Below are 25,865 nucleotides of genomic sequence, written 5' to 3'. Positions count from 1 at the left end.
ATTGGAACATATCATACACGAATCGGAGTTCTTTATCGATGGGATATTACCGAGGAAGTAACACTTCCTTGGCAGACAACGGTGGTATACAGCCGACACAAAAGATGCAGAGAGGTAGATGGTGGTGGCAGGATGGGGGACAACGAACAATTCAGGGTCCTCGTAACCGGTTCTATATAAAAGCACATGCTACGTCAACGGGAGGAGACATTCTCACCGAGTAATCGGACCGGTGATGATCGAGCCCCGTATAAGGTCATTGAGTTATCGCCACCCGAACTAGTACCACTCTCTCAATCAGTGTACCCTCGCGAATTTTCAAGTGCAACGAGTGTATCAATCGTCCACCTCCGTTACTAAACGACGTGTGTTTTAAAATACAAGTTTATAAACTAAAAATTAACTAAATAAAACTAAACTAAAATTTAAATCGGCATTTAACAAGGGCATATTAAGGCAGAGGATATTATTTTAGATTGGCATTCGATCGATTTTATTGCCTAGAAGATATTAAAGTAACATATATTTTCTATCGTTTTCATTCAGATGTAATAGACAATCGTGAAACGAAGAGAAAGAAGAAAGAGAAAAGAAGTGATCGCGCGTAACAAGGGAGAAAAAAAGCGGGAAAATTGTAAAGAGAAAGGAAGAATAACCGCAAATGAGGAAACAATCGTAAGTAGAGAAATACAGAAAAGTGAAACATAACATACGTGGAAAACACTGCTGTAATACCGTGAAAACTACGTAAAGGAATAATCTCGTTAGAAGAAAAGAAGAACGATCTGAAACTAAAAGGAGACAGAAAAGTCGAAGATATTATACGTTCAACAATTTCAAAATACGTGACAAATCAAAAAAAAGAAGAAGAATCGTGACGAACAAACATTACGAAAATTTCCAGCGGGAGGAAGAAATAAGGAAAACGTCGCCACTAAACAGAGAAGATAAGAGCTTACAATTAGTAAGAAAGTGTGAATACGTGGAAGACTCGGTAAGAAAAAGAATAAAAAGAAGAGAATCTTGGGGAATTCGAAGAATCCGTTAAATATCGTCGTATCTACGATATCATATCTACCCGTAACGTGAACTCTCGTTGAGAAGTCAAGCGGGCAAGAGTGAAAGTCCGCTGCTTCCTAAATTCTATCGAAGTTTCGAGTGTACTGCTGCTGGTTCTTTAATAATACCGAGCACCTGTCCGAGTTTTGGTCGAGTTGGTCGCCGGATCTCTGACGAAGAACAGGAAACGATATCAAAGGCGAGACGCGGAAAGGTCAAACCACGTGAGACAGCAGTTCTGAGGTGAGCGAACGCGAAAAACTGCATCTTGTTCTACGGTGAATTAGTCAGTAGCATCGTATAAACGATGTTTCATGGAAAACATCGTAGCAAACCACTTGTATAAACGTACATGTATCTGTACAGGTCGATTTTCTAATGAGAATGAATGTGCAAAGTCTAGTGAAAGTTGGCGATTAGCCATGGGAAATGACAGGAGGATAGAGCAATTGTTTTGGTTCGTTTTTAATTCTTGCTTTAGATTAATACCAACAGTTGAGAAACATAAAAAGATCTGGAAAAATGAATCTACTATTACTTTAGTCCTTTTCTAATCCTTGGTTTAGTTTAATACCAATTTAGAATTTATTTAATACCAGTTTAATACTAATTTAGAAACGCAACAAGATCTGGAGAAACGAGTTTACAATATATTTCCATTCGTTTTTAATTCTTGGTTTCGTATAATAACAATAATTTAAAATTATAAGAAGATTTAGAGAAATTAATTTATATTCTCTCTTTTTTTATGAATCATTGATATCTCACAATATATATGTAGTAGTGTTAAAACATCGTTGTAGTCTCGTGACTGAAGAATAACATGAAATAAATTGATCATTCACTCACGATTAAGTAATTAGGTTCTTAAGTATTTAAAGTATGATAATAAAAAATCGGAAAAAATTATACGAATCTTGAAAATCTTACAGCAAAATCTATTAAGAAAATTAATAAGTCTGACAAAAATATGTCAACAAAATGAATTTTTAAAGAAAAAATATTACTTGAAATCAATGTAGGTGTTGTAAAATCAGTCTGCGTTTAATTAAATTTGTGTCATCGTTGTCTTAGCGATATTACAGGCAATATTTCAATATTAATAATATTTATCGATAACTAAAATAGACAAAATTTAACATTTTCCGAAGTTCCCGAAAATCATTTTACTCTTATAGACACTACATGAAACGTTTTTCTTCCACTAGCAATTTCATTTGATTGAAAATCACATAAACGATTATCGTTCAATCAACGTTTCCAGATTCGATTATTATCCACTTAACGTCAAATAAATGTCAATACCTTAACCACTTATTTTATAGGATCTGCTGTAAACCTCCAATTATACCGTAACGCTACAATTATGCATTGTGGATTATTAATAAAATGTTTAAAGGCATTGACATTAATTTACGATTAAAAATTACGTGATTTTATATTATATCATTTGAATTTGTATTTTACTTGATTATATAATACTAACCATCTTTGTCGTGTAAAATGTAACAGTACAAATTAAAAAGGATAATCTAAAACGAAATAATAAAATGGAAGATCTTACGCATCGCTTAAAATCCAACAAAATGTCAGTCGAATTAAAAATAATGATAGTTGCTGACTATTTGCTTCAATATGCTTGCATATTTTCGATACTTTCGACATCAAAAATTGATGACAAAAAACCTAGATTCCTAGACATAATAAATCATGAAATATAGCCGGATACTTTCAATCGCTGGAACAACTTTTCGTTTCTTTCTAGTTATTACAAAATGTAGCAGACTTATATAAGCGTTTCATGCGTTTCTCTGTCGTATCGTCACTTGCAATATCACCGTGAAAACTATGACAATCACGTTTTCGACTAGTTGCACTTTGACGACTGACTTCCTTTTTTTTTTTTTTTTTTTTAAATCATTATATTAATCGTTATATTCAGTTTTCAACGCGTAAGATAAGAACGCAGAAAATAACGATACAAATGTTAGAACAACGAAATCAGGACGTAGAAAATTGCCACTGAGAGGTAATGGCATACGTCATTTGCAACGATCGGTGAAAGTCAACTTCGCGATATAGAAATTAATCGTAATTTAGAAAATTGGCAGTTGGAAGCAAGCAGCTGGTATAAAGGATACAAATAAGAAGGTTACAAAATACCTTTGGTACAATACACGTACATACATATTGAGTGGCTTCGGTCTTGCAGAATTTATTGATATATTATAGGATCGATTCTAACTTTTTAATGACAGGAATCTTCCTCAAATATTTATTTGCTCGATGAGCATAATAACTTACAAGAGCGTAAAGGAAGTGGAAGAAATATTTACAAAGATTGGTGAGAATAACGAAGGTATTGTGTGAAAAAATTATTAAGAAGTTATTTAAAGTTATTAAAAAATAGATTAATCAAGTATTTTTATGAATTACGATGTAAGTATCGATTTAAAAAAAAAAAAAAAAAACTAGTAGGAAAACTTGTTAGAGAAGAGATGAAATGTTTCAAAATATTGGAAACAAAAGGACGAAACTACATCAACGAAAACTAAGAGAAAAAAGTTACTGTAGTATCGGAAAGGATAGGATTAGGATAATTTAGATTTGTAAAATTCTCCTAATACTATTTATTTAAGATAAATAAAAATAACAGAGATTAATTGGACAGAGAACGATAAATGTTCAACTTGAACTAAACGCAAAAATCTTATTCTACTCAAATCACTCTCGCGACTCTATAACTCTAACAACTCAATCTCTCAACAACGCTAGCAGCTCAGGCAACTCCGCTGACTCTCTCAACTCTACAACTCTACTCTTCGGCTTCTCGACTAACTCTGACCTCTCGATAAAACGTTCTCACTTCTCGATCAACGTCATTTTGTCCTTTTCCTAATCCGGTCCTGTTTTCGTGCCGCAAGGACTAGGTGACTTTAGTCAATAGGTTTTTCTCCTATGTAAACTAACAGCCGAAGAACGGACGACATTGTTTTGCTTAGTTTCTAACCAGGTTTTTTCCTCGCGATACTACATTACTTAAAAAATCTACTTCGGTAGCTCAAAGGAAATTCACAGTGAGTGGTACCAATACACCTATAATCGGTAATTTAAGATCTAAAAATCTAAAACCTGTAGCCAGAAATCTAAAACGCGTCAAAGACAGATCCCCCGAAAACTGTTAATTGTCGCTATTTAGTTATCGGAGTAGAACGTTTCACCTTCTCGTTTCGAGTCGATCAGTGCATCAAATTGATTAACTAAAGCACTTTCACGCGTACAACTCAATTATTTTGTAACAGCGAAGGCTACAGATTTACCGTCGCTATTGAATACGATCAGTTAATTATTAATTTTCTTTATTCTACCAACGTGACGAAATCGGTGAGTGGGGTAACCTGGCACAGATTACTTCATTCTTACCAACTCACGTGTAAGATAATAATAGATTCCGTGTTTGATAACATCTTAGTGTTTTCTAAAAAAAAAAAAAAATGCTAATCATGATTTCTAAAATATCAGTAGCGAAATAGCACGTGTTTCTTTCTTAATCGTAGAGTTTAGCTTTGTGCCTAGTTTTGTATTATACTATTTAACAAACAAAAATAAGAAAATTCTATAAATTTTTATTTTGATTAATATATTATTATATTAACACAATAAATGTTAATTTATGTTAACATTTACGTCTTGCACTATACAGGGTGGTCCGTAACTGATGATACAATTGGATACGGACGATCGTACGGGGAAAAATAAGGCGGAAATACAGAACAAAATGTTTTCATATGACGCTTCATTTCCAAAAAGATTGAGCATGACAATTTAACACGTTCAAACTAATTTCGAACTGAACGAGAGTAAATAATCGACAGGACTATTGTTGTAATTCGTTACAAACTTAATCTACACGTGAAAATAAGCAAAACGTGTAGAATACATTTTCTTCGCGAGATGCTTTGCTTTCGAAAAAAATAGTTTTCAAGATGGCTATATGTATCAGATCGGTGTTAACATTTAGCCAACGTAGCTATATGTTTCCACCGCGTACTAGTTAAAAAACAAAGAAGTCTAAAAATTATTTAAGTGATTAATTATATTTTGCGGTATATTTAACGATTTCACATATTGTTTATACAAAACATTAAATTAAAAGTATAAAAAAATATAGGTAAAATTAAAAACATTAAAGATAACTAAAGATAAACGACACAACTTGAGCGTGAAATTAAAAATTCATAATGCATTTTAATATTTTTTTACTGTGTGGTATCGTTCGATTTACCGATAGTGTAACTCTTTAATTAATTTTAACACCACTAAATTGGTGTATTTTATTATATACTGTACTTTATACGTGGCACAATCAATTATGAACAATTCCAGGTAAACAATAACTGATAATAACAACAACAAACAAAAAACGCTTTGCTAAAGTCAAAAAGGGAGATATCCCCGTTCGGTCACACAGCAATGTTCTTTGCAGAGGAGAGATCTCTCTATTGGGTTGGCTAAGTGTTAACTAAGCATATTCCAACTTTGTTTACTTAAAAACGAGGCTTTGAACGGAAAAATATTATTTATACGCTCTTGACTCATTTTTGTATAATAACCTCCTGTTGACTGTTTACTCGTGTCGATACTTAACCAGGTATAAATATACCTGAGAAATATTCAAACTCGATATTCTCAGGAACAAAACGTCATATGAGAAAATTATGTTGCATATTTCTGACTTATTTTCTCACGTAGAATAGAACAGACCGCCCGTTATTATTGTCAGTTTTGCGATAATAATAGGAACAATAATCTTAGCGGGCTATCGTCTAAAAGGCAGCAAAATAAGTTCGTTAGAATAAGAACTGAAATAGATAAAACGGTTTGCTGATTTAGAATCTAGAGAATCGCAACTACTTTAATCGCTTCCTGTTAATAGGAATTTTTTCGCAATTGTTATCGATATATCGGCTAATTGAGGAAACATCGGCAAGTTCTCTACGACTGAACTTAATCTAACACGTTCCGTCTGTCGTTCGGAATTTCAAATTCTCATAGCTATCGATGAATCACAGATAATAGCTCCGATGAACATTTTTATCCTGAACGACTCACCAGACTCTCCGTCTCTTCCCATTAACCGATAAAACATGCATTACGTCCATATTATAACTCTGAATGTGAACGTTGATGTATTTATGGAAAATTGAGAGTTGCAAAAATACTTGCAAATGCACGTAATACGCAAATACATAAAATATCGAAAATATAGTAAACTGCTAGGTAAGACAAATGTCTACTTAAGTTTCATTCTTTTAGTTGCATTCATGGAAATAGAAATTTACATAGATATTTTGTAAGAATTTTCATTCTGAAACAGTGAAAGTGATTCCTCCAAATGTAAATTTATCTATCATTAGAAATCATAGAAATTATAGAAAAATAATTGTTTAAAGCTATACGTAAAGAAAGATAATGAACTTTTACTTTAGATGAGATTTTTTTCTGGAATTTTTGTAGAAAAGAATTTTATTAGTAAAAAGTAAAGTTGTTTAAAGTAACAACTAGAAAAGATTCATTAGATATCGAGAGCCGATTGAAAGTCATAAAATTTACACCCACAGATGGGCACTATTTTGCAACAGTCGGTATTAAAAGGCCGACAGATCAGCAACGCCGGCAAGGAGAAGGATTTACTTCATAAATTATTCAGTCAAGCGGCGGCAAATTATTCCAGTCAGCTGGCAATCCGCTACGAAGGTACTTGTCATTGATATTCTTAACGGGAAATAAAAGAGGAAGTAAAAAAGAAATAAAAAAGGAAAATACAAACAGGTGACTGGGTGAAAGAAACAAGTGGAAAAATTCCTAACACACTAACACGATCGTTTCGCAATTTGAAAATTCCACAAAGTTAAATAACGTCTCGAAAAAGAATTTTTTTATGTGGTAGAATTTTACGATCAATTCTCATTGATAATTATAAGTATTCTCGAAAATGAAAATTAATCGCATATATAAAATAACTCGTCGTTAAACGTACATAATTTAATTTACCCCATAGGGGTAAATTTAATTTACCATAGAGGGAGAAAACCCTATAATAACGAGCATATAAATAGAGAAAATTCTTATATCAAATTCAATTAAACTTACTTTATAATAATTTTTATATTTGTATAATACAATTAGTTGGATTTACGCGCGAATAAATATTTTCCTATTTATCCTCGTCGCGTCTATCCAAACATCTTAGAATCGTTCAAACAACAATAATCGAATGCTTTGGATTTTGATCAAACATGGAATATAACAAATTTTCCACGCATCTATCTGCCAAAGACTACATCCTGAGATTCGAATCTAAAATCGAGCGGTTTTAAATTCAGACAAACGCGAAATACCATTACACGTATTATACTTTTATTTTGCAACGCAGATGACGATGGACACGAGTACACTATGCTTTACGATGAATTGAACGAGCTGACTAACAAATTCGCCAGAGTATTCCAAAGATTGGAAAAGCCAGAGAATTTATCGAAATCATTCGTAGCAGTATGTATGAAGCCGTCGCATCGACTGCCAACAGTATTAATTGCCATATTGAAGGCCGGTATGGCGTATCTGCCCTTGGACGCAGAGTTTCCGATGGCCAGGGTGAAACATGTTCTGCAAGAAGCGAAACCTTTCGCAGTGGTGATAGAACAAGAAGGTAAATACGATAACACTTGCTCGCTTGTCTTCCTCCTCTCCATAAACAGGCTGTTGATCTACTAAACCGGTTTCAGTATTTTCGATGTTTCACGATATGTATTGCCACTCTGTTTAATGAACTAAAATTTCACCTAGTTTTATCCCTTGCTATAAGCATATTTTTCTGGTACCATTAATAATTATGTGCATAGCCGAAACAAAGTGTGAGTAATAAATTTGTATTTATGGCTATATTTGTATTTATACTTTGTATCATTCATTCAAAGACACTCTGTTTGCTAATGTTAGCAAAAAAAGAAATCACGTTTCTTTATTTATTTTTTTTTTTTTTTTTTATTACTCTCATAGTTTCACTCTCATAGTAGTTGCAAATGGCAAAATATCCAGATGATTATTTAACGACTCGATTACTAATTTCCACGGTTTATTAGACGGGCGTAAGCTAATCGATTTTTTCAAAATCAAACAATTGCTTTTTGATTTCTGCGTGACACAAATAACGCGTTAATTTGCTTTAAGAACTTCGTGTCATTTGCATCGAACTATTCTCCAGCAGACGTGGAACGTGCCGGTCGATGACTTGGTTTAACAAAAATTTCTCCCAAAGAGAAATCTACGCTGTATGTTTCGAAACACATTGTGTTCTCGCCAGGGTTACGAAGAAAAAAGAAGAGAAAAGATCCTGTTTCTTTGTCTTTCCTAATTACACTACGTTTCGCGGTAATTGTACAAATATCCGAGTAAAAAAGAGAAGCAAAAAGAAAGGAAACGAAGCAAAGTAAAACGTGAGAGAAAAAGACGTGTGTCGAACTAGATCTGCTAGAGAGTATAACGCTGTAAAACGATTTTTCCTTCGAGCAGTAAACGGAAGGACCTTGCTATCTATGCAGATTGGCGTGCTAGACTTTTAAGGTCGACAAAGAACCGCTCCTACGAACGTTCGATTTTCTCTGACTACAAGTCACAACTTCCGGAAGCTTAACGCGGCCACGGTTTCATTGACATTTATCGTATTTATTCGCCCGTTTCACCACGTAAATAGTTCAGCTGTTTAGCTGAGGGCCGCATCGAAATTCTAATTAGGAACTTTATCGGTACCGGCACGACCGAGAAATTGTCACTGTCCTTTTTAAGAATCTTTTCTTATATCTTACAAAAATCTTTATATATATATATATATATATAAAGTTTTATTATGTTATAAAGTTATATATCTTATATATAAATATATTTTTTCAAGCTGATGCATCGATTTATGAGGGAACAAATACGATAACGTATGAACAGTTGTTGAAACAATCTGAAGCTGAGGAGAAAGAGGATTTGGAGTATAACGAGGACCCTGAAAGCACTGCTATCGTTTTATATACTTCTGGTAGCACGGGCACGCCTAAGGGTACTATTCATTTATTTATATATAATAGTGACAAATTTCAGATTTTACGTATATAATAATTAGAGCGCGGATTTCTATGCGTTTATTTATAGGAAACTTGAAAATGGAAGATTACACAGTATGCACGTAATACGAAAGAATATATAAAATATCCAAAATATAGTGGTTTATGTAATACTTGCATAATAGTATAGATATAACACTTGTATAATTTGTATAAATATCCACAGCCTAATAACGCAATAAATATAATGAACTATACAAAAGATACATTAGCCAGCTTTGTACGTTGATGCGAAGAATTATAGTACATTATAGTAATTACGTAACATTGGAATTATTCTTTTTTTTTTTCTCGTTTCTTTTTCACTTTCCCCATCTTGTTCTTAAATCTCGTTTTTACGGCTTTCTACTTTTCTTGATTTCATGATTGAAGGAGTGCTTTTGCCACACGCGGTTGTGTTAAACCGACTGCAGTGGCAATGGCGCGAGCTGCCCTATGCCACCGACGAGCAACATTGTATTTTTAAGACATCTTTGACTTTCGTGGATAGCGTGTCAGAAATTTGGGGACCCCTGTTGCAAGGAAGAACCATAGTAATTGTCCCCAAACATATTACCAGGGATCCAGAGAGATTCGTCTCAATATTAGAAAAGTACAAGGTGAGCACCTACGGTTATGTCTAAAACAAAATAGTTGGAAATTTGTTATTAACAAACAAAAGAACAGAAATAAAGAAGACAAAGAAATTCACGGAAAAGAAAAATCTTTGAGAAAAGGAAAAAAAAAGAAAGGAAATCTCATTTTTTAATCTCGAAAAATTATTTTCATTTACCGTTAACACTAAACCTACCGACACTTCGTGTATACCTATTCCTACCGTGTGCAGTCAAAATGATCGGTGATTAAAGAAGTAATAATTTGTATGATTTAACTTAAATAATGGTTAATTTATAATTAAATGTATATAAAATGATGAACTTTTATAAAATTTCGTCCAAATTTACTTTTGTTTAATTTCAATTATAGACTTAAATAGAATTACGCTTTTATTTATATAGAGATATATCTTATTCAACTTTGCCGCATTTTTTACAAATTATCTTATTATCAAATGTACATTTGCCGCATAAATATTTCCCGCATCTTAAACAAATTTTCCTAATTTTGTAACCTTTACAACTTTTTACTTGACAAGTTTTTTGTAGTAATGAATCTGAACTTGTTGATAGTTTTATTGCATGGTCTTTTTCCTGCGATTCTTTAAAAGTATTTCTTTAAATTTTTTATTCTTTAAAAGTATTTAAAAGTATTATAATTCTTTATAAAAGTAATGTATGCACCAGGTTTATAACAATTTTGTCAATTCTCTGTAAGTTGGCCCCATACTGTAGATACCATTGCAAATTTATTGGTTCGTAAACGTTGGCTTCTTTCCCTCTTCTTATCAAATCGTATAAACCTCATAATTTCAGCAAAGTCATTTCTGCTCATTGTTTTTGAAAAAAAATGCAGGTCTCCAAATTTTATTCCACAAATATGAGACATCTAAATTTTTTATATAGCACATAGCAGAGCAATAAATGCATCTAGTTTTGTTGCATCTAGCTCCCTCTTAGTCCCCAATACTCTAAATTCTTCTTCTTTCGTACATTTTATTATATGATCCTTTGTACGGTGATCAATGATGAGATAAATGCCGTCTTTACTTGTCCTTTCATAATTTGCCGTTTAGCATATCCCTAAAAATATTATGGACTGATGTTCTGCCAAGTTTGGGACTTGCATCTATTTCTCTCCAAACTGTCCCATCGAGTCTAGTTTCGATACGTTGGTTCTCTACGTCAGTCTCACCCTTTCTTGTCAACGATAATTTCTTTCCTTTTTGCCTTGGACTTATTTATAATATTCAACTCTGATTCGGTTTTAAATAACTTTTCATGTGTTTCCATGTCGTTTTCAGTTGCTGAAGTTTCTTGTTCATCGCACACTGAACAGTCTTCTTCTATATCCGTAATTTCTTTTTTATAACTATTTTGTTAAAGTCTTGACATTTCTAGGGTAAATATTTATCACAGAATAATACCACGTACGGAATACAAAATTATTGTCAAATTTGATATGCTTTACTTTCCCTTTTATAACAACTTTACGCAAAACGCTCTGAGATGCTTTCTGTCTGAGTTTTAGAGATAGCAAGTTTAGATGTCGGCTAATTGATTAACAAACTGAGATGTATTCTAGTCGAAAGGACAATAGCAAATAAGAATATGGCCTGTGACGGCGATATTTATACAAAAATATTGATGAGTATTGGCCGTTCTCCACCAACGGTTACTCGAGGGTGGAGTTGGGGAAGCTTTTCCCGTGTTTTATCGCAATGAGCAATAACCCTAAGAAACTTCTCGACTTTTAAAATGTTTGTAACAATGGACTGTAAAAAATGCTAAATTTTATGGCGGTTCCTTAAGATTATTATAGGCCTGAGTTGATACGTCTTGACAGCTGATGTCTATCTTGATCGAGGGATAAATTATATTTTTATGACAAAATTACGGGTTAAGCTATTATTATTTGTTATTATCGATTTTGTTTGTCATTTGACCTTAGGATAGCCTTTTATTTGTACTGATTGTATTTATTTTAAGAATAACGAAGATATTTTGTCGGACGATCAAAATGACCGCTCACGGTAGCCAAAGCAGAGTACAAATTTTTCTCAGGAAATAAAAGAGCAAACTAAAAGTAAATACCGAAAAATATATTGTGTGCATGTTTTAGGAAAAGTCAGAAACTATGAAGCGATATGATAAAGTTTAAATATGGTTAAATTTGTATAGAAGTTCGAGGGCGGTCAATTTGACCGCCGCTGGTACGTTTAGTGTTAAAAAGATTTTTATTCCGCAACATAAACTTTTTTTATTCTATAATCTTTATCTACGATAATTATTTCAGATTCAACGATTGGTGCTGGTCCCATCGCTACTGTACTCTATGTTGATGTACTTGAATCTACGGGTAAGATAATAATCGGAAATAGTAACCACGCGCTCAGGTTCTCAGATCGTAGATCATAGATCATAGATCGTAGATCACAGAACGTACATTGTATATCGTAGATCTTGTATGATAAATATCCTTCCCACTTGTTTCGATTATAGATATAAATGACGTAAACATTGTTAAGTGCTTCTGTATCAGGCTATTTCTAAGCACCTTCAACAGATTAACGTTCCAGATACCAACACGTCCCTTTCAATAGACGCAATCTTTATGCATTAGATCCGCTATTCACGAACGGCAAACGTTACGTCGAAATCCGTGTGTTTCACCATCGTTTCTCATATTCATTATTACGAGAAAAAGAAAAAAAAAGAGGATAATCTAACGACGGGGATAAAAGCATGAAAATTGATTAACCGACGCAGATTAACTTAATCGTTCAGATTGTACGAGGTTAGTGCGGAAAGTACTAACAGTTTAAATGTAGAAGCCGTGTTAAACGATGGAATGTACTTATAGAAGGTCACGTAGCTTCATTCATGTATTGACATAAGTCGTGCAAAGTTTTCTGTTTGCCTATTTTAATAATATTGCCGCTGTATCGTACGTTTAAACCGACGACGGGAGTTAACACTAAAACTAGCACGCCAGTCAAATTGACTGATTTTACAATTTTATTTTCAAATTTCTACTTTGTGTTATAGTTTTTTCCGCAATGATGCAATGACTTCCGCAAGGATAACTAAAAAAATGATATAATGAATTTTATTTTCTTTTTTATGTATTCAGACTCGAAATAATTTTGTATCAAGGCTACTCGTATCAATGTCAGTCAAAATGACCGGTGCTTGTCAAAATGTGAAAGGGTCCTGCAATCTGTTTATCGAACCCTAATTAACCAGTTTCCTCGTTTTGTACAACTTCCCACACGTTTTTACAATTTTTACTGCGTACCATTCAATATGATGATATCGGTTATCAGATCGCTAGATGCTAACGCTAAAAATACCACATCAGTCAAAATGACTGGCTATACAATTTTATAAGTGTGTTAATCCTCGTTTAATCCCTTAGTCCCGGATGAATTAATAATATCAGAAATGTACTACGTAACATGGAATATAAGAAAGTAATAAATCAATAAATATAAAAATATTCTATTATTACGTATTTTTTAAAGACCAGTCATTTTCACTGGTTTTAGCTTCGTGTTAACTATCGGTAGTTCTATTCTTAAAGATCCCGCCGATGACGCTTTTGCGCTTCTCGGAAGCTGTAAAAATTCTTGCAAAAAGCACTCACCGCCGAATTACAGCAATTAACGATAACAGAGTTATGGATGAGTTATCGGTAAGAAGTGTGGGAATTCAATAGGGACAGAGAAACTGTAGCTGATAGTAAACATTCAGACTAACCGTCTCTATTTACAGACGAGCTCGAGAACGTGTCTGCGATTTCATTGCAAATGATATTCATTGCAGTTTCTTTTTTTTGCAAAACTTAGAGCTGTTTGTTCGATAATGCTTCGCGAGAAACGATGATTTAAAGGATTGCGTAAGACGATGGTTATGCGAAGCGACGGTGGAAACGTATGACAAAGTTATACAAAAACTCGCGCGACGTTACGATAAATATTGAGATAGGGCTGGTAATTGTATTAGAAAATAGTTTAGTATATATAGTAAAATTACAGACGAAGATGCATTTGTATCGTTGTTATTTCAAAACGAGCATTAATTTCCAGACAACGCTCGTGTGTCTATTCGATCTGTAAAATGTGTAAAATATTTTACAATTTCGCGTATTTCTACGTTTTTCTATGTATCTAAGTATTAGGTTGTCCGAAATGTTTCTTTCGTTTTATAAGGAAATAATACACGCACAATGTTTTTTGTTTTATATTAGTTCATCGAATTACACATGAACGTAATAACAGAAAAAGAACGAAATGGATCATACTTGATTCAATAAAATGATATAAAACAGAAATTGTTGTTCATCTATTATCACCTTATGAAACGAAAGAAACTTTTCGGACGACCTAATATTTGACTGATCGAGTTCAAGTAATCGACTCGGTGTATTTATAACCAAGTGTCGATCCAAATGATTTTTCTTATGTGAACATCACGTGGTAGGAAAATTTCTGAAGCTAATCACTTCCCTAAGTCAGCCTGTTTTAAAATACATTATTCCGTTATACACGTGTATATAAATTAATCACCCTTCGTAATAATCGTCGTATTTCATAATAAATTAGATTCTATGTTTTACAAGATGTAAATCATTAATCGCCTGTATTGATACATTAAAGTTGAATATTCCACGATTAAGTAACCCAATTGTGTTAACAATCCGAGTATAGCTCAAGGTCATCGAAATCACCGACGAGGAAGCTTTTCAATTGTTCGATCGTAACTCGATCTATTAAGACTTAATAATACCAATCGAGGATAAATATAGAACTAATTTACGATCAAATAACAATTAAGACTCGATGATTGAGACACAAACCACGTATTAACATTGCCCTTGGATCGATGCCTGATTAAACAATTAACACGCTTTAAGATTGCCTTCATTACGCTTTAAATGACGGAGATTGGTCATATTAGTTAGCAAGTATTGCCTTAACACCATTGACTGGTTTCAGAACAAGGACAGTGTGCTACGTTCTCTAAGACTTTGGGTATGCTCTGGAGAAATGTTGCCAGTTTCGCTGGCGGACCAATTCTTTGCAACTTTCGGCGACGATAGTAAAATCTTGGCAAATTTCTATGGAAGCACGGAGATCATGGGAGACGTTACCTATCATCTGTTGACCAATCGGAAGCAACTACAGAATACGCAGAAAGTGCCAATTGGTAATTGAAAAATTGCTACTTTTTTAAAAACAGAGTATGGTAATCAAATATGAGGCGAATAGTAATAATTATAGAAATAAGTTCAAAGAATTTTCCAAACAACTAATTACCTAGCCGTATGAACAGTAAATTCGAATAACTGTTCACGGTATTGAAATGATTTGCAAATTTCGCAAGTTTTCAATCGATAAGTTCAAATTTCGAAAGCAAACGAATAGAGTGGAACGGATTTTTGATTACAGGCAAGCCATTGGACAATTGCGTTATTTATATCGTGAACAAAGAGATGCGGCTGGTACCGCAGGGCGAAGTCGGAGAACTGGTAGTCGCCGGAAAGAACCTTGCAACAGGGTACATCCGCGACAATGAGTCCCGCAAGTTTCAGGACAATCCTCATGCCATCGATCTAGGTAAACATTTCACGGTTTACTTCATAAACTTTTTAACCCTATGCACTCGACGGCCTTTTCGGTCGGGCGTAGCAGCAACTCGAGATGATTTTGCGCGTATGTGACGAGCGTGTTGTAGGTAATATAAAATGATTTTATACAAAAATGAACTTAAAAAGACATTATATTTTAATAATCTATATATATATCGGGTTTCGTTAGAAATTTTGGGCGTGAAATAATTAATAAATATAACAAAAGCTATTGACAATGTTCCTGGGCTCAATAACGAATCCACGGTCAACGGGTAAACTCTTTGTACAATGGAATACATTTTGTAGCACGCAGACACGTTAACTCAGACGCTGGGTTACTTTCAGACCCCCTCTAAGTCAATCACAGAAAACTCTCCAAGGGGATTGCAAATAAAAGACAGATACAGTCACACATGTCAAATACATATCGATCGGAAATATCGACAAATTCCCAATCGCCGTAGCTAGGCTGTTTATACAGCGTATCCTCAACATCGGTACCTCCTCTGTAAGACATTTCGTTCATCCCGTGACCGTGGCTACGTTCGGCGACCAGTTATGTCACCTCGAGCCCAAGTATTGGGGAACTTTCTAAAGAAAGGCCCGATGTCCCTACATCTCCGACATATATTTACATCTTTGAACATATTATTTTTTAATATTTTTTCTATATTTTTTTACGATAATTTATGAAACATCTGGTCAGATGCATTCTTGGCTTGTCGGGACAAGTATCGTAATTATAAGTTGTTTCGTGTCTTTCTCCTGCTTTGTTTCGGTGAGAACACGCCTTACCGATCCTGTTTTTCTTCCTGTTAAAATTACATGGAGCTTCCCATTTAACCGAATTCCATCACAGTTAGCAGTCGACGTGGAAGCTCGATCTCGCGGTTGTCGAATATCTCCTTTCAACTGGTCCACTAAAGTTTTTATAAATCGCAGCTGGTTAAGTGGTCTTTCGTTCTTTCGCTTTTTTACAGAATATATGAATTAATTAAACAAATTTCCAAATCCATTTTTTTGCAGCTTCTGAATTTACGAAATTAGAATACTTGTGCCACGATCGTCGAATCTGAACTAACGTCAGAGACGTTGCCAGAACCATAGTTTCGGAAGATTTTGAGCATAAATATTTCATCTCCATCTTAAAGTGTAACACTTCACGCTTCATAACACTCAATATAAAGAATGAATCTATTTACGAACCAATACTGCGCTCTCATCAATTGGAGAGGTCGAAATCCAGCATAAACAGGGGCTATTGCCTCTCGTTCTCCTCTCAAGTTGCCACACGGAACACCAACATGAGGAAAAATAGCCTCTCGGGTGCAAAGGGTTACATTTTTTTCCTATGAGGATAAAGATATTTTTTTTATTATTATTATTTAATTTGTACTTTACAATTTGCCCAGCTGGACATTTGGCAAATTTTTCTAACTTAATTGCTAAATAACATGTGGATGGCTATCCCCAACGAGATACCATCTTCGAGTTTGACTAGTTTATTTCTTTAGTGAGGTCAGTGGGGTGTTTTCTTTTTAGTCTTCTTTCTATGAGAGTTTTGTTCGCTTCAGCAGCCAGCTGGTTTGGATGCGTTGCCGTTCTTCCCTTGTATTTTTCTGCGTATCTGCCGATTTCTTCTTTGACCATTGGTATTTTTAAGTCTTTGCGTATATCCTCGTTTCTGACGTACCATGGGCCGTTGACTATTGTTCTCAGTATCTTCGATTATAGCGACTCTATTTTATTTATGTGACTCATTACTGCTGTCCCCCATGGTGATATTCCGTACGTCCAAATTGGTTTTATTATCGTCTTGTATATTTTTCATTTATTTTCTATGCTGAGTTTAGTACTTCGACTAGTTAACCAGTACTTTTGTCTTTTTTTTATCCGTATTTTGTCGATAATTGATTTAGTATGTTGCTTCCATGTAAGTTGTGTGTCTAAGAGAAGTCCTAGGTACTTAACTTGCTTTGTTTGTCTTATGTGCGCGCCATTCAATGATAAAGATATTTTTTTTTATTTGGAAGTAGTTTACAATCAATTCTCATTGAAGATTATAAGTAAATTATTCTGGCGTGGTACTATAACGTGAATAATAAATAATTATCGTATGTTTGATTCTAGCTGAATCTGATATTTAAATCTAGAGGGTAATGTCCTTTTATCCTGCGGATCTGATCCGTCGTGTCAAGTAATTGAGTAACTAGTGAGTTTAGGTGGTTGTTAATTCTTATGTTATACCTATTACTGAATTTGGATATTTCTTCTTTAACTGTAGATATCTTAAGGTAGCGATGTCGGTGGCATACCAAGGTGCATCTATTAAGGATCTTAGAGTTTTTGATTGGAATCGTTGAAGAATTTCTATGTTGAAATTACTCGCTGTTCCCCATAGTTGGATCCCATAGCTTCAAACATGTTTTAATGTGACTTTATATAGCGTTATTTTATTCTGCACGCTTAAGTTAGAAAATCTGCCAAAGAGCCAGTAGAATTTTTTAAATTTTAATTTAAGTTGCTTGGATTTATCTACGATGTGTGGTTTCCATGTCATTCTTCTGTCCAGAATCATGTCCAGAATCTAACTGAATCTTTGTTCGGAATTGGAATATTATTTATGCTCACCTGTGGGCAGGATTGTTTTCGCAGTGTGAAGATTATGTGACTGGATTTATTTTCATTTATTTTGAAGCATTTTTAATATTAATTTATATTTCATTTATTTTCATTTGTGAAACCACTTTTCCATAGAGTCGAGACCTTGCTGGAGAGTTGAAGAAGCAATTATCGGGTCTGAGTGAGATGCTAATAAAGCTGTATCATCAGCAAACGTCGCTGTGATTATTTCTGTTAAGATTGGTAAATTGACAGTGTAGATGGTGAACAGCAGAAGTCCGAGGACACTGCCTTGTGGTATGCCAGCTTCTATTGGAAATTTGCGTTATAGCGTCTAAGTATTTAAATCATGAACAACCTATTGGTTAGATATGATATTAAGATGGAGTAGTGGGTGTCGAACGCCTGCTGAATGTCCAGGAATACCGCAGAGCAATATTTTTTCTTTTCTAAATCTTGGCTGATTTTACGAGTTAAACGATGAATTTGCTCTATCGTAGAATGTTGCTTCCAAAAACCGAATTGATGATCTGGAATTGTTTTCGAATCCTCTAAGAGCGGAAGGAGTCGTTTCGTTAGCATCTTCTCAAATAGGATAAAGATATGAAAATGAAAATTTGTCGATATATCAACATATAAATTAGAAAAATCAGAGAAGAATAAAACGTCGATAGAAAAGGGTAAACGTGTTATATTTCGAGAATTCGTAATCTTATATTTATATCTAGATTCAGCCATTTATCGACTATAGAAAATTCTATTTACTTCTTATTTTTCAATCTTTCTTAGTTTTCTCGTTTCCGTAGTTCTTCGATCAAATTTCAGTCTAAAGAATGAACAATGATTAAAAACTAAAGAAATAAAAGGGAGTGAAGAAGTCTGAAAAACGAAATAAGGGATGAGAAGAAATATCATCGAGAATTTGATCGATATTTCTAACTTTTTCCATGCAAACGAGAGAAACAAATTGCGAGCGTGCATCTTGGAGTGTACAGACGAGCTTCTATCTTGCTTCTTTTTTTCTCTGCCAGCCAACTACCATAATCTCGTTAAGAATATAACGTTCGACCTTATTTCACCAGGGAAATAATTCTCGCAAACACCGTAGAAATCCCCTGTTGTTTTCATTCGAATCGCCGATAGGCATGAATCACCGCATTGTAGTGAAAATTTATTTATCCTCGACGCGTCTCATTACACGTGACACGTGATCGATAACCACGTGTAGTTGTATCGGATGGATTACCATGGATGGTATGGAAATGAGATGAGAAATACCGAAAGAAAAAAAAGGTAAAAAAATATTGTACAACATCAAGATTTTTAACATTTCCGCGATTTTAATCTCGACGCATCGCCGTGCATTATGTTCAGAACACACCTGGTATTTATATTCTCAAAGCGATGATTCTTTTCTTATCGAGAAAAGATTTAATTATATCAAATTACTTGTATGAAAAGATTTAATCGAAAAGACGATCCTTCTCTAAAAACGTAGAATTCTATCAACTAACATTGTAGCAACTGATGTTTATTATATGGAAAGATTTGCGACATATGTTGTTATACCGAAAATTCGTTTTAAGCTTTGTTAGCATAATATAAAAATTAATATCTAGTTTTTTATTTGAACAGAACACTCGAGGATTTATTGCACTGGAGATTATGCAAGAATATCGAAAGGAGTGATCGTGTACGAAGGACGCGTAGACTCGCAAATTAAAGTTAGAGGACACCGTGTAGACCTCACGGAAGTGGAGAAAGCAGTATCAAAGGCACCTGGTGTCGACGAAGTGGTTGTCCTCTGTTACAAACCCGGTGAATTGTCTCAGGTACCATTAATAAAATTGTTTTAATATCTCTGATATAATATTGTTATATATTATATTATAGATATCCTACAAATAATGCATCGAATAACGATTATACATATAACGTAAAACATAGTACATACAATTACAAGATAGTTGTATCGAACATAATAAAAAATCAAAGGTATAAAATAATGCATAGAATAATATTATATGAAATTACATGTACATGAAAAATATTAAACAATTTTCAGGCACTACTTGCTTTCGTAACTGTTACAAACGATTCGTCCACTTGCACTGTAAAAATTGAAACGTTTCTGCAAGCCAATCTACCGGTATACATGTTACCACGAGTCATCATCCTGGATAATATTCCTCTTTTAACAAACGGGAAGACTGATCGTCAAACACTGCTCAAGCAATACGAATCTTCTCATCTCAATAACGGTACTTGTATAACTTTCAATTTATCTGTTCATTTTATCAAAACATTTATCACATAAAATAATCTGAATTTCGGTACACATTGCGATGATCAAATTATTATAATCAATTGTAAATTACCTGCTATTCGAGGTACAAGTAAGAATGAACTTGGAAATACGCTTCAAGTGAAATATTTCTCATTACAAGAAGCATTGTTAAATGTTGCGACATTTCAATAATGTAACATTAATGTAATAAGGATTTCAAGTATTCTGATAGGAATTATTTTGGTCACATATGAACCGTTGATAACAATTAATAGTCAAATATACAGGGTGGTTGGTAACTGGTGGTACAAGCGGAAAGGGGGTGATTATACGCGAAAAAAGAAGTCGAAAATATAGAATAAAAATTTTTCGTTTGAGGCTTTGTTTTCGAGAAAATCGACTTTGAATTTTCGCTCGGTACGCGTGCACTTTATCGCGTCTCGTTATAACGGATCTTACTGTAGATCGTTGTCTCGATGGATATTATCGCAGTTTAAGTTTGTTTTTGCTGTAACGGAAAATTAGAAATACATAATGAAATAATACGAAGTAATCACAAAGTTTATTATTACAAAAATTGCTGAAAATGTTGCCCATTCTGCCGAACACATACTTTTGCTCTTCTAATTAAATTTCTACGAACACTTTCTAACGTATTCGATTGTTTTAAAGTATGAAAGGCTACAATAAAGTGCAGGCGTACCGAGCGAAAATTCAAAGTCGATTTTCTCGAAAACAAAACCTCAAACGAAAAATTTTTATTCTATATTTTCGACTTCTTTTTTCGCGTAGAATCACCTCCTTTCCGCTTGTACCACCAGTTACCAACCACCCTGTATATTATAACAACAAAGATAGGAATTCAGAGTTATTAATAATATATATTATTATATGAATATTATATATAGAGAATGAGCAATACATGAACTGCGACTACACCAACGTACCTGAAGCAGACTTAGCAAAGGCAAAAGTTCTATTTCCAACGGTGGCGTCTGTAATCGGTGGAGGAAGTCGCGCAGACGTTAGGATCGATGCAAATTTCTACGAGATTGGCGGAAACTCCTTGAACTCGATTTACACGGTAACAAAGCTACAAGATCAAGGTTACGAGATAGGAATCACAGAGTTTATCACGGCGAAGAATTTGGGTGAGGTGCTCAACCGAATGAAAACCAGCACGGATGGCGAACCGATCGATAATGGTCTTAACGAGGAAGAACGTGTCTTTGAGATGTTGAACGATTCTCATAAAGAGGATGTGACAAAGTACGTAGAATTCGTTGAATTTACATTTGAAATTTTTTTTGTGAGGAATTTGAAGCGAGAGATGAATCATTAAAAGTGAAATTATAGAGATGCGAATTATTTATTTATGTGGAGACGATCTAAGATTTAGATTTAGTACAGAGAAGAGTCATGTTTATGCGATGGGAATCTGAGATATAAATAAAGTCGTTTGTCATATTCATAATGGAGACTTAAGATTTAAGACAAATTAATAAAGTAAGAGTCTAAATAAAATAAAATATGCTTCTTATGGGATGGAATATGAAGATTTAAATAAAATTACAGAGATGAAAATCATTTGTGATACTTATAGAATGAAAGAGATAGTCACGAATAAGTATAGAAATAGTTCTGTCATCTAAAATATATAAATTTTATCATAGAGAATGATAATTTTTTTGTCCCACAGAATTATTACAGAAAGTTTCTACAACAAAGCAGACTTAGAACAGTGGTTAATGGAAGATATAGCAAAGGAAGATTACCGTATAATGATGGAGTTGCTTTGGAAACCATTGGTAGAAAAGAATTTAAGTTTCGCAGTAAAATCGTCACAAAATGGCAGAACGATCGGCGTAGCATTAAACTTCGATCTCTGGGACGAGCCTGAGTTAATTCTCGATTCCAAATTAACGATCGTTTTCGACTTCTTGGAATATCTTGAAGCACCCATTAGAGAAAGGAAATTGCCAAAAGGAACGGGTCAGATTATTCATAATTTTATGATGGCAACGAGCGATGACCTAAATCCAGCTGAAAATGTAATTTTGATGAAAGAGATGGAAGAATATTGTTTACAATTGGCTAAGAGAAAAGAATATGCTGGGATTTTCACCACCAACACCAGTCCACTAACACAGGTATTAATAGTATGTTAAATATACAATTAATTTATTAAAAAGGATACTATCTTATAGTTTAAAGTCTTTAACGAAATTGTAACAAAAGAGACATACTTCTATCACACAATTTCTATACGAATAGAGCATGAAAATTGAATTACAATTGAAGAACACATTATTGCTAGTGTTATATCGAGCATCTTCGAACGTCTTAATCTCCTCTCTTATTATTTTTAAAGCAACCTGAGAAACTTTCCTTCTAGACCATCTAACTTTTGAACTTTTTTCAAATTCCCGCCAGAAGCAACGGTTAACGGAATAACAGAATCATCTCTCCCTCCTCCTTTTTTTTTTTGTATTAACTTTGTCCAAATAAAAATACTAATTTTAGGTTTGATTCTAAAATATTATTTCATATATTTAAAGCAACGTTTCGGAAATTTTACTCGGATCAATCAAACTTTTAAACTTATTTGTATTTTTCTTTCCAGTTAACTTTTTTCAATAGATTTAATCACTAATTTTATACTGGATTTTGTCAATATTTTAAGAATATTAGTCTTATCATTATTTTGTTTATTACAGCAACTCGGTATAGACGTGTTTGGATATGAAACAATGCTGACTTACCAAGTAAACAGGTACATTGCCCCAGACGGTACGAAGCCCTTTGAAAAAGCGCCGGACAGTCAACTGGCAATTTGCTCGTTGAAAATGATCGCTTAATGTACCCTGGAAACCAACCGGAAATATTAGCGTTTCGAATTGCACGAGAGTATGACGCTTGTACCAACGAAGTTAATAAGCATGTCTGTATTTATATCGATATACCCTCAGATATGACATTAGGTATTAATATACTCCAATTGTATAAGCTACTGTATATTTGCTATTCTTTAGAAAGTAATTCTGTCTAAAATAGTTTCATTCCTGTGATTGTTTTGTGTTTAGTATATGATTATTATTATTAATTCTTATATAAATTATAGTAATAGAATAGGATTGATACATAATTAAAATATATATATACCGCAAAACATTATTAATATTTTTGTACATAGAGTAGAGTATATACATATATACGTATATACCTAATAGATTATTAGGATTAGATACATATATTTTCCGACTGCTCACTGAATTTTCTACATAAAAATCATAATATGACACAGATTCGAATATTTGAAATAATTATTCAAATTTTATGTTATGTATTTTTATGTTATATTAGACGCCGAGATATATAGGTTATGTAAATTATGATACGTATGAAATAAGTAAATTACTAAATGATTGAATAAAGAAAGTTCGTATACCTTTTGATGTTCTTCTCCTAAATCCCCAAAGTCGATTTAGATATGAAAGTAACATTATAAGCACCATAAACATTCACTATTCACTGTAAATCAAATTTCGTTACTAATAAAGAACTTTCCTTTCACTGAGTTAGAAAATTGCAAACTGGCCAATTTAAATTTTTTTAAATATTTGTATTTTCATATTCTACCGCAAAAGGCAGCACTTGACAGTCTATACTTGTGTCTTATTAACACACCCCTTTTGTAAAACATAACCTCACGAAACGTCAAACTTGACAAGACCAATTTTTATACAAGTACATAGCATGAACACTTGTATCTAAGTATAAATAATAATATGACATTAACATTTTTCAATAAAAATTGTTGGTTCGGATTAGCATCTATTCGTTTTAACATAGTTTGATGGATTCATCTGTCAACAACATAATTTCGAAATGGCACCTCTTACGGATTTACTCTCATGTAGCATAATTGAGAAAGATTCCAACAGTGATATATTATGGACCTGGTCTTATCCAATCGTTTCAGAATCTCAAAAAACAGTTGTTGCAAGGAAATGTAACTTAGAAGTAGAACACAACTCCCCTCAAGTATTTGTATTCTCAAGACACAAATACGATTGGTTCTACATACACTGTAGTGAAGTATTTGATTCGGATAAATTACCAAAAGTAAGTTACATGCTTTTTTTAAACGGTAACATTACAATAATTATATACGAATATAATAAAAATACTTCAAAGTTATCTTTGGAACAGGTAAAGCAATTTGCATTGGTTTTATTCGCCAAAGACTTTAATCCAAGGAAATATGAGGTTCTTTCAAGAGTCCTCAGCAAAATGTATTGCAAGACTGGCAAGCCAACAGAAATACTACAGTTATATCTCTCTGTATTTACAAAAGGATCATGTTCTACTCAAGAAAATGGAACGTTTGTTTCTGATAACTTTAATAGCCATTGCTTTACGAACAACACAAATGTCAGAGAAATGATTAAAACATTTGAATTGGAAACAATCTTGATATACACTGCTCTTCTTTTAAAAAAACGGATTGTAGTCTATCATCATAGCTTGGAACAACTTTTAAAATGGATTGGAATATTTCCTGCATTAATGAAGCATCGTAAAGTCACTGATAATTTGTTTCCTTGGGTTGATCTAATCGATGATGAACTGGCAGAACTAAAAGTATGTTGAACAAGCTGTATTTCATTATTTAAAATTATCTCATAACCCTAATAATGAAATATTTTCCAGGGTCTTTCGCACTACATTGCTGGCTGTAGAAACAGTTCCATTTCATCAAGAACAGATTTATTTGATCTACTTGTAAATATTCCAGCTAGAGAAATTACAGTTGCATCACATGCAAAAGGTAAATAAAGATATTTAAAATATCGTTAATTTAATAAACATTAATCCTATCAATTTTTCTAGAAAGCCTAACAATGACAAAAACGCATAAAGAAATAGCTCTATTCATGATCCAACTAAGTGAAAATCAATCCTACGTAGAAAGCCAAATAATATCCGAGATAAATGACAAAACTCAAGACCTGTTAAATCAGTTGAAATCATTGGCGGTAGTTCAAGGACCTGACGGAAGAAAAATGGTATCAGCGCAAACGCTGAAAGAAAAGAATCTACCGTCAGCAGTAGAAAATTTTCTAATTAACTTGGCTGTAGCTGAAAATTTGTTTTTATTGTAATTTTATACATTTTTGTAAATACGTAACTGTAATATAATCCAATAAATAATTTCCACCACTTAATTTATCTTGATTACGATTCAAAAAATTATTTAAAATATTCTAATTCTAATAGAATGGTCATTCAATTCAGAGACAACATTCAAAATAGATCTTCACGACATCTAGTGCCAAATCTACTTACTATTTACTAATAATCGGAATTAATGAAAAACCAGCAACGAAAAGTTCATAATTTTCATGAGAAAAAACGATAAACTAACTGGGATGCTTTTTGTAATAATTTAATTATAGATATTGTTTAGTTTTAAAGTGTTGGAAAATTTAGTT

The 25,865-nt window shown here is 33.4% G+C and overlaps 2 protein-coding genes across 3 annotated transcripts; both read left to right on the top strand.

Moving 5' to 3' along the window:
• The first annotated feature begins 223 nt into the window (after positions 1–223).
• LOC126914414 (zwittermicin A synthase ZmaJ) lies at positions 224–23,817 on the top strand. The gene is made up of 13 exons (XM_050718351.1): positions 224–1,302; positions 6,681–6,816; positions 7,496–7,771; positions 9,014–9,169; positions 9,606–9,832; positions 12,126–12,188; positions 14,827–15,037; positions 15,280–15,447; positions 19,719–19,915; positions 20,149–20,344; positions 21,279–21,639; positions 22,070–22,520; positions 23,088–23,817. The coding sequence occupies exons 2-13, from the start codon at positions 6,681–6,683 to the stop codon at positions 23,226–23,228; spliced, it is 2,583 nt and encodes an 860-aa protein (XP_050574308.1). The 5' UTR covers positions 224–1,302; the 3' UTR covers positions 23,229–23,817.
• Positions 23,818–23,941: 124 nt separating this feature from the next.
• Positions 23,942–25,598, top strand: LOC126914672 (DENN domain-containing protein 10-like). 2 transcript variants are annotated; one of them, XM_050718924.1, is made up of 4 exons: positions 23,942–24,495; positions 24,583–25,014; positions 25,084–25,201; positions 25,264–25,598. In XM_050718924.1, the coding sequence occupies exons 1-4, from the start codon at positions 24,259–24,261 to the stop codon at positions 25,533–25,535; spliced, it is 1,059 nt and encodes a 352-aa protein (XP_050574881.1). In that variant the 5' UTR covers positions 23,942–24,258; the 3' UTR covers positions 25,536–25,598. The 2 variants fall into 2 exon arrangements, with proteins under 2 accessions (XP_050574881.1, XP_050574871.1); XM_050718914.1 differs by having other exon boundaries at positions 24,568–25,014.
• Positions 25,599–25,865: the final 267 nt, after the last annotated feature.

Source organism: Bombus affinis, chromosome 1 (genome assembly GCF_024516045.1).
Source record: "Bombus affinis isolate iyBomAffi1 chromosome 1, iyBomAffi1.2, whole genome shotgun sequence".
Classification (NCBI taxonomy): Eukaryota; Metazoa; Arthropoda; class Insecta; order Hymenoptera; family Apidae; genus Bombus; species Bombus affinis.
Note: the sequence above shows the minus strand (reverse complement) of the source record. Positions and strands in the feature narration are given on the sequence as shown.

What these genes read in the sequence shown, in the direction of transcription:
- LOC126914672 (XM_050718914.1), top strand. Translation starts at nt 24,259, where the DNA reads ATGGCACCTCTTACGGATTTACTCTCATGTAGCATAATTGAGAAAGAT. An exon ending in ATTCGGATAAATTACCAAAA is followed by an intron (nt 24,496 to 24,567) that starts GTAAGTTACATG and finishes AATACTTCAAAG; the next exon opens with TTATCTTTGGAACAGGTAAA. An exon ending in AGTTGCATCACATGCAAAAG is followed by an intron (nt 25,202 to 25,263) that starts GTAAATAAAGAT and finishes CAATTTTTCTAG; the next exon opens with AAAGCCTAACAATGACAAAA.
- LOC126914414 (XM_050718351.1), top strand. Translation starts at nt 6,681, where the DNA reads ATGGGCACTATTTTGCAACAGTCGGTATTAAAAGGCCGACAGATCAGC. An exon ending in TGATGTACTTGAATCTACGG is followed by an intron (nt 12,189 to 14,826) that starts GTAAGATAATAA and finishes GACTGGTTTCAG; the next exon opens with AACAAGGACAGTGTGCTACG. An exon ending in AACCCGGTGAATTGTCTCAG is followed by an intron (nt 19,916 to 20,148) that starts GTACCATTAATA and finishes AACAATTTTCAG; the next exon opens with GCACTACTTGCTTTCGTAAC.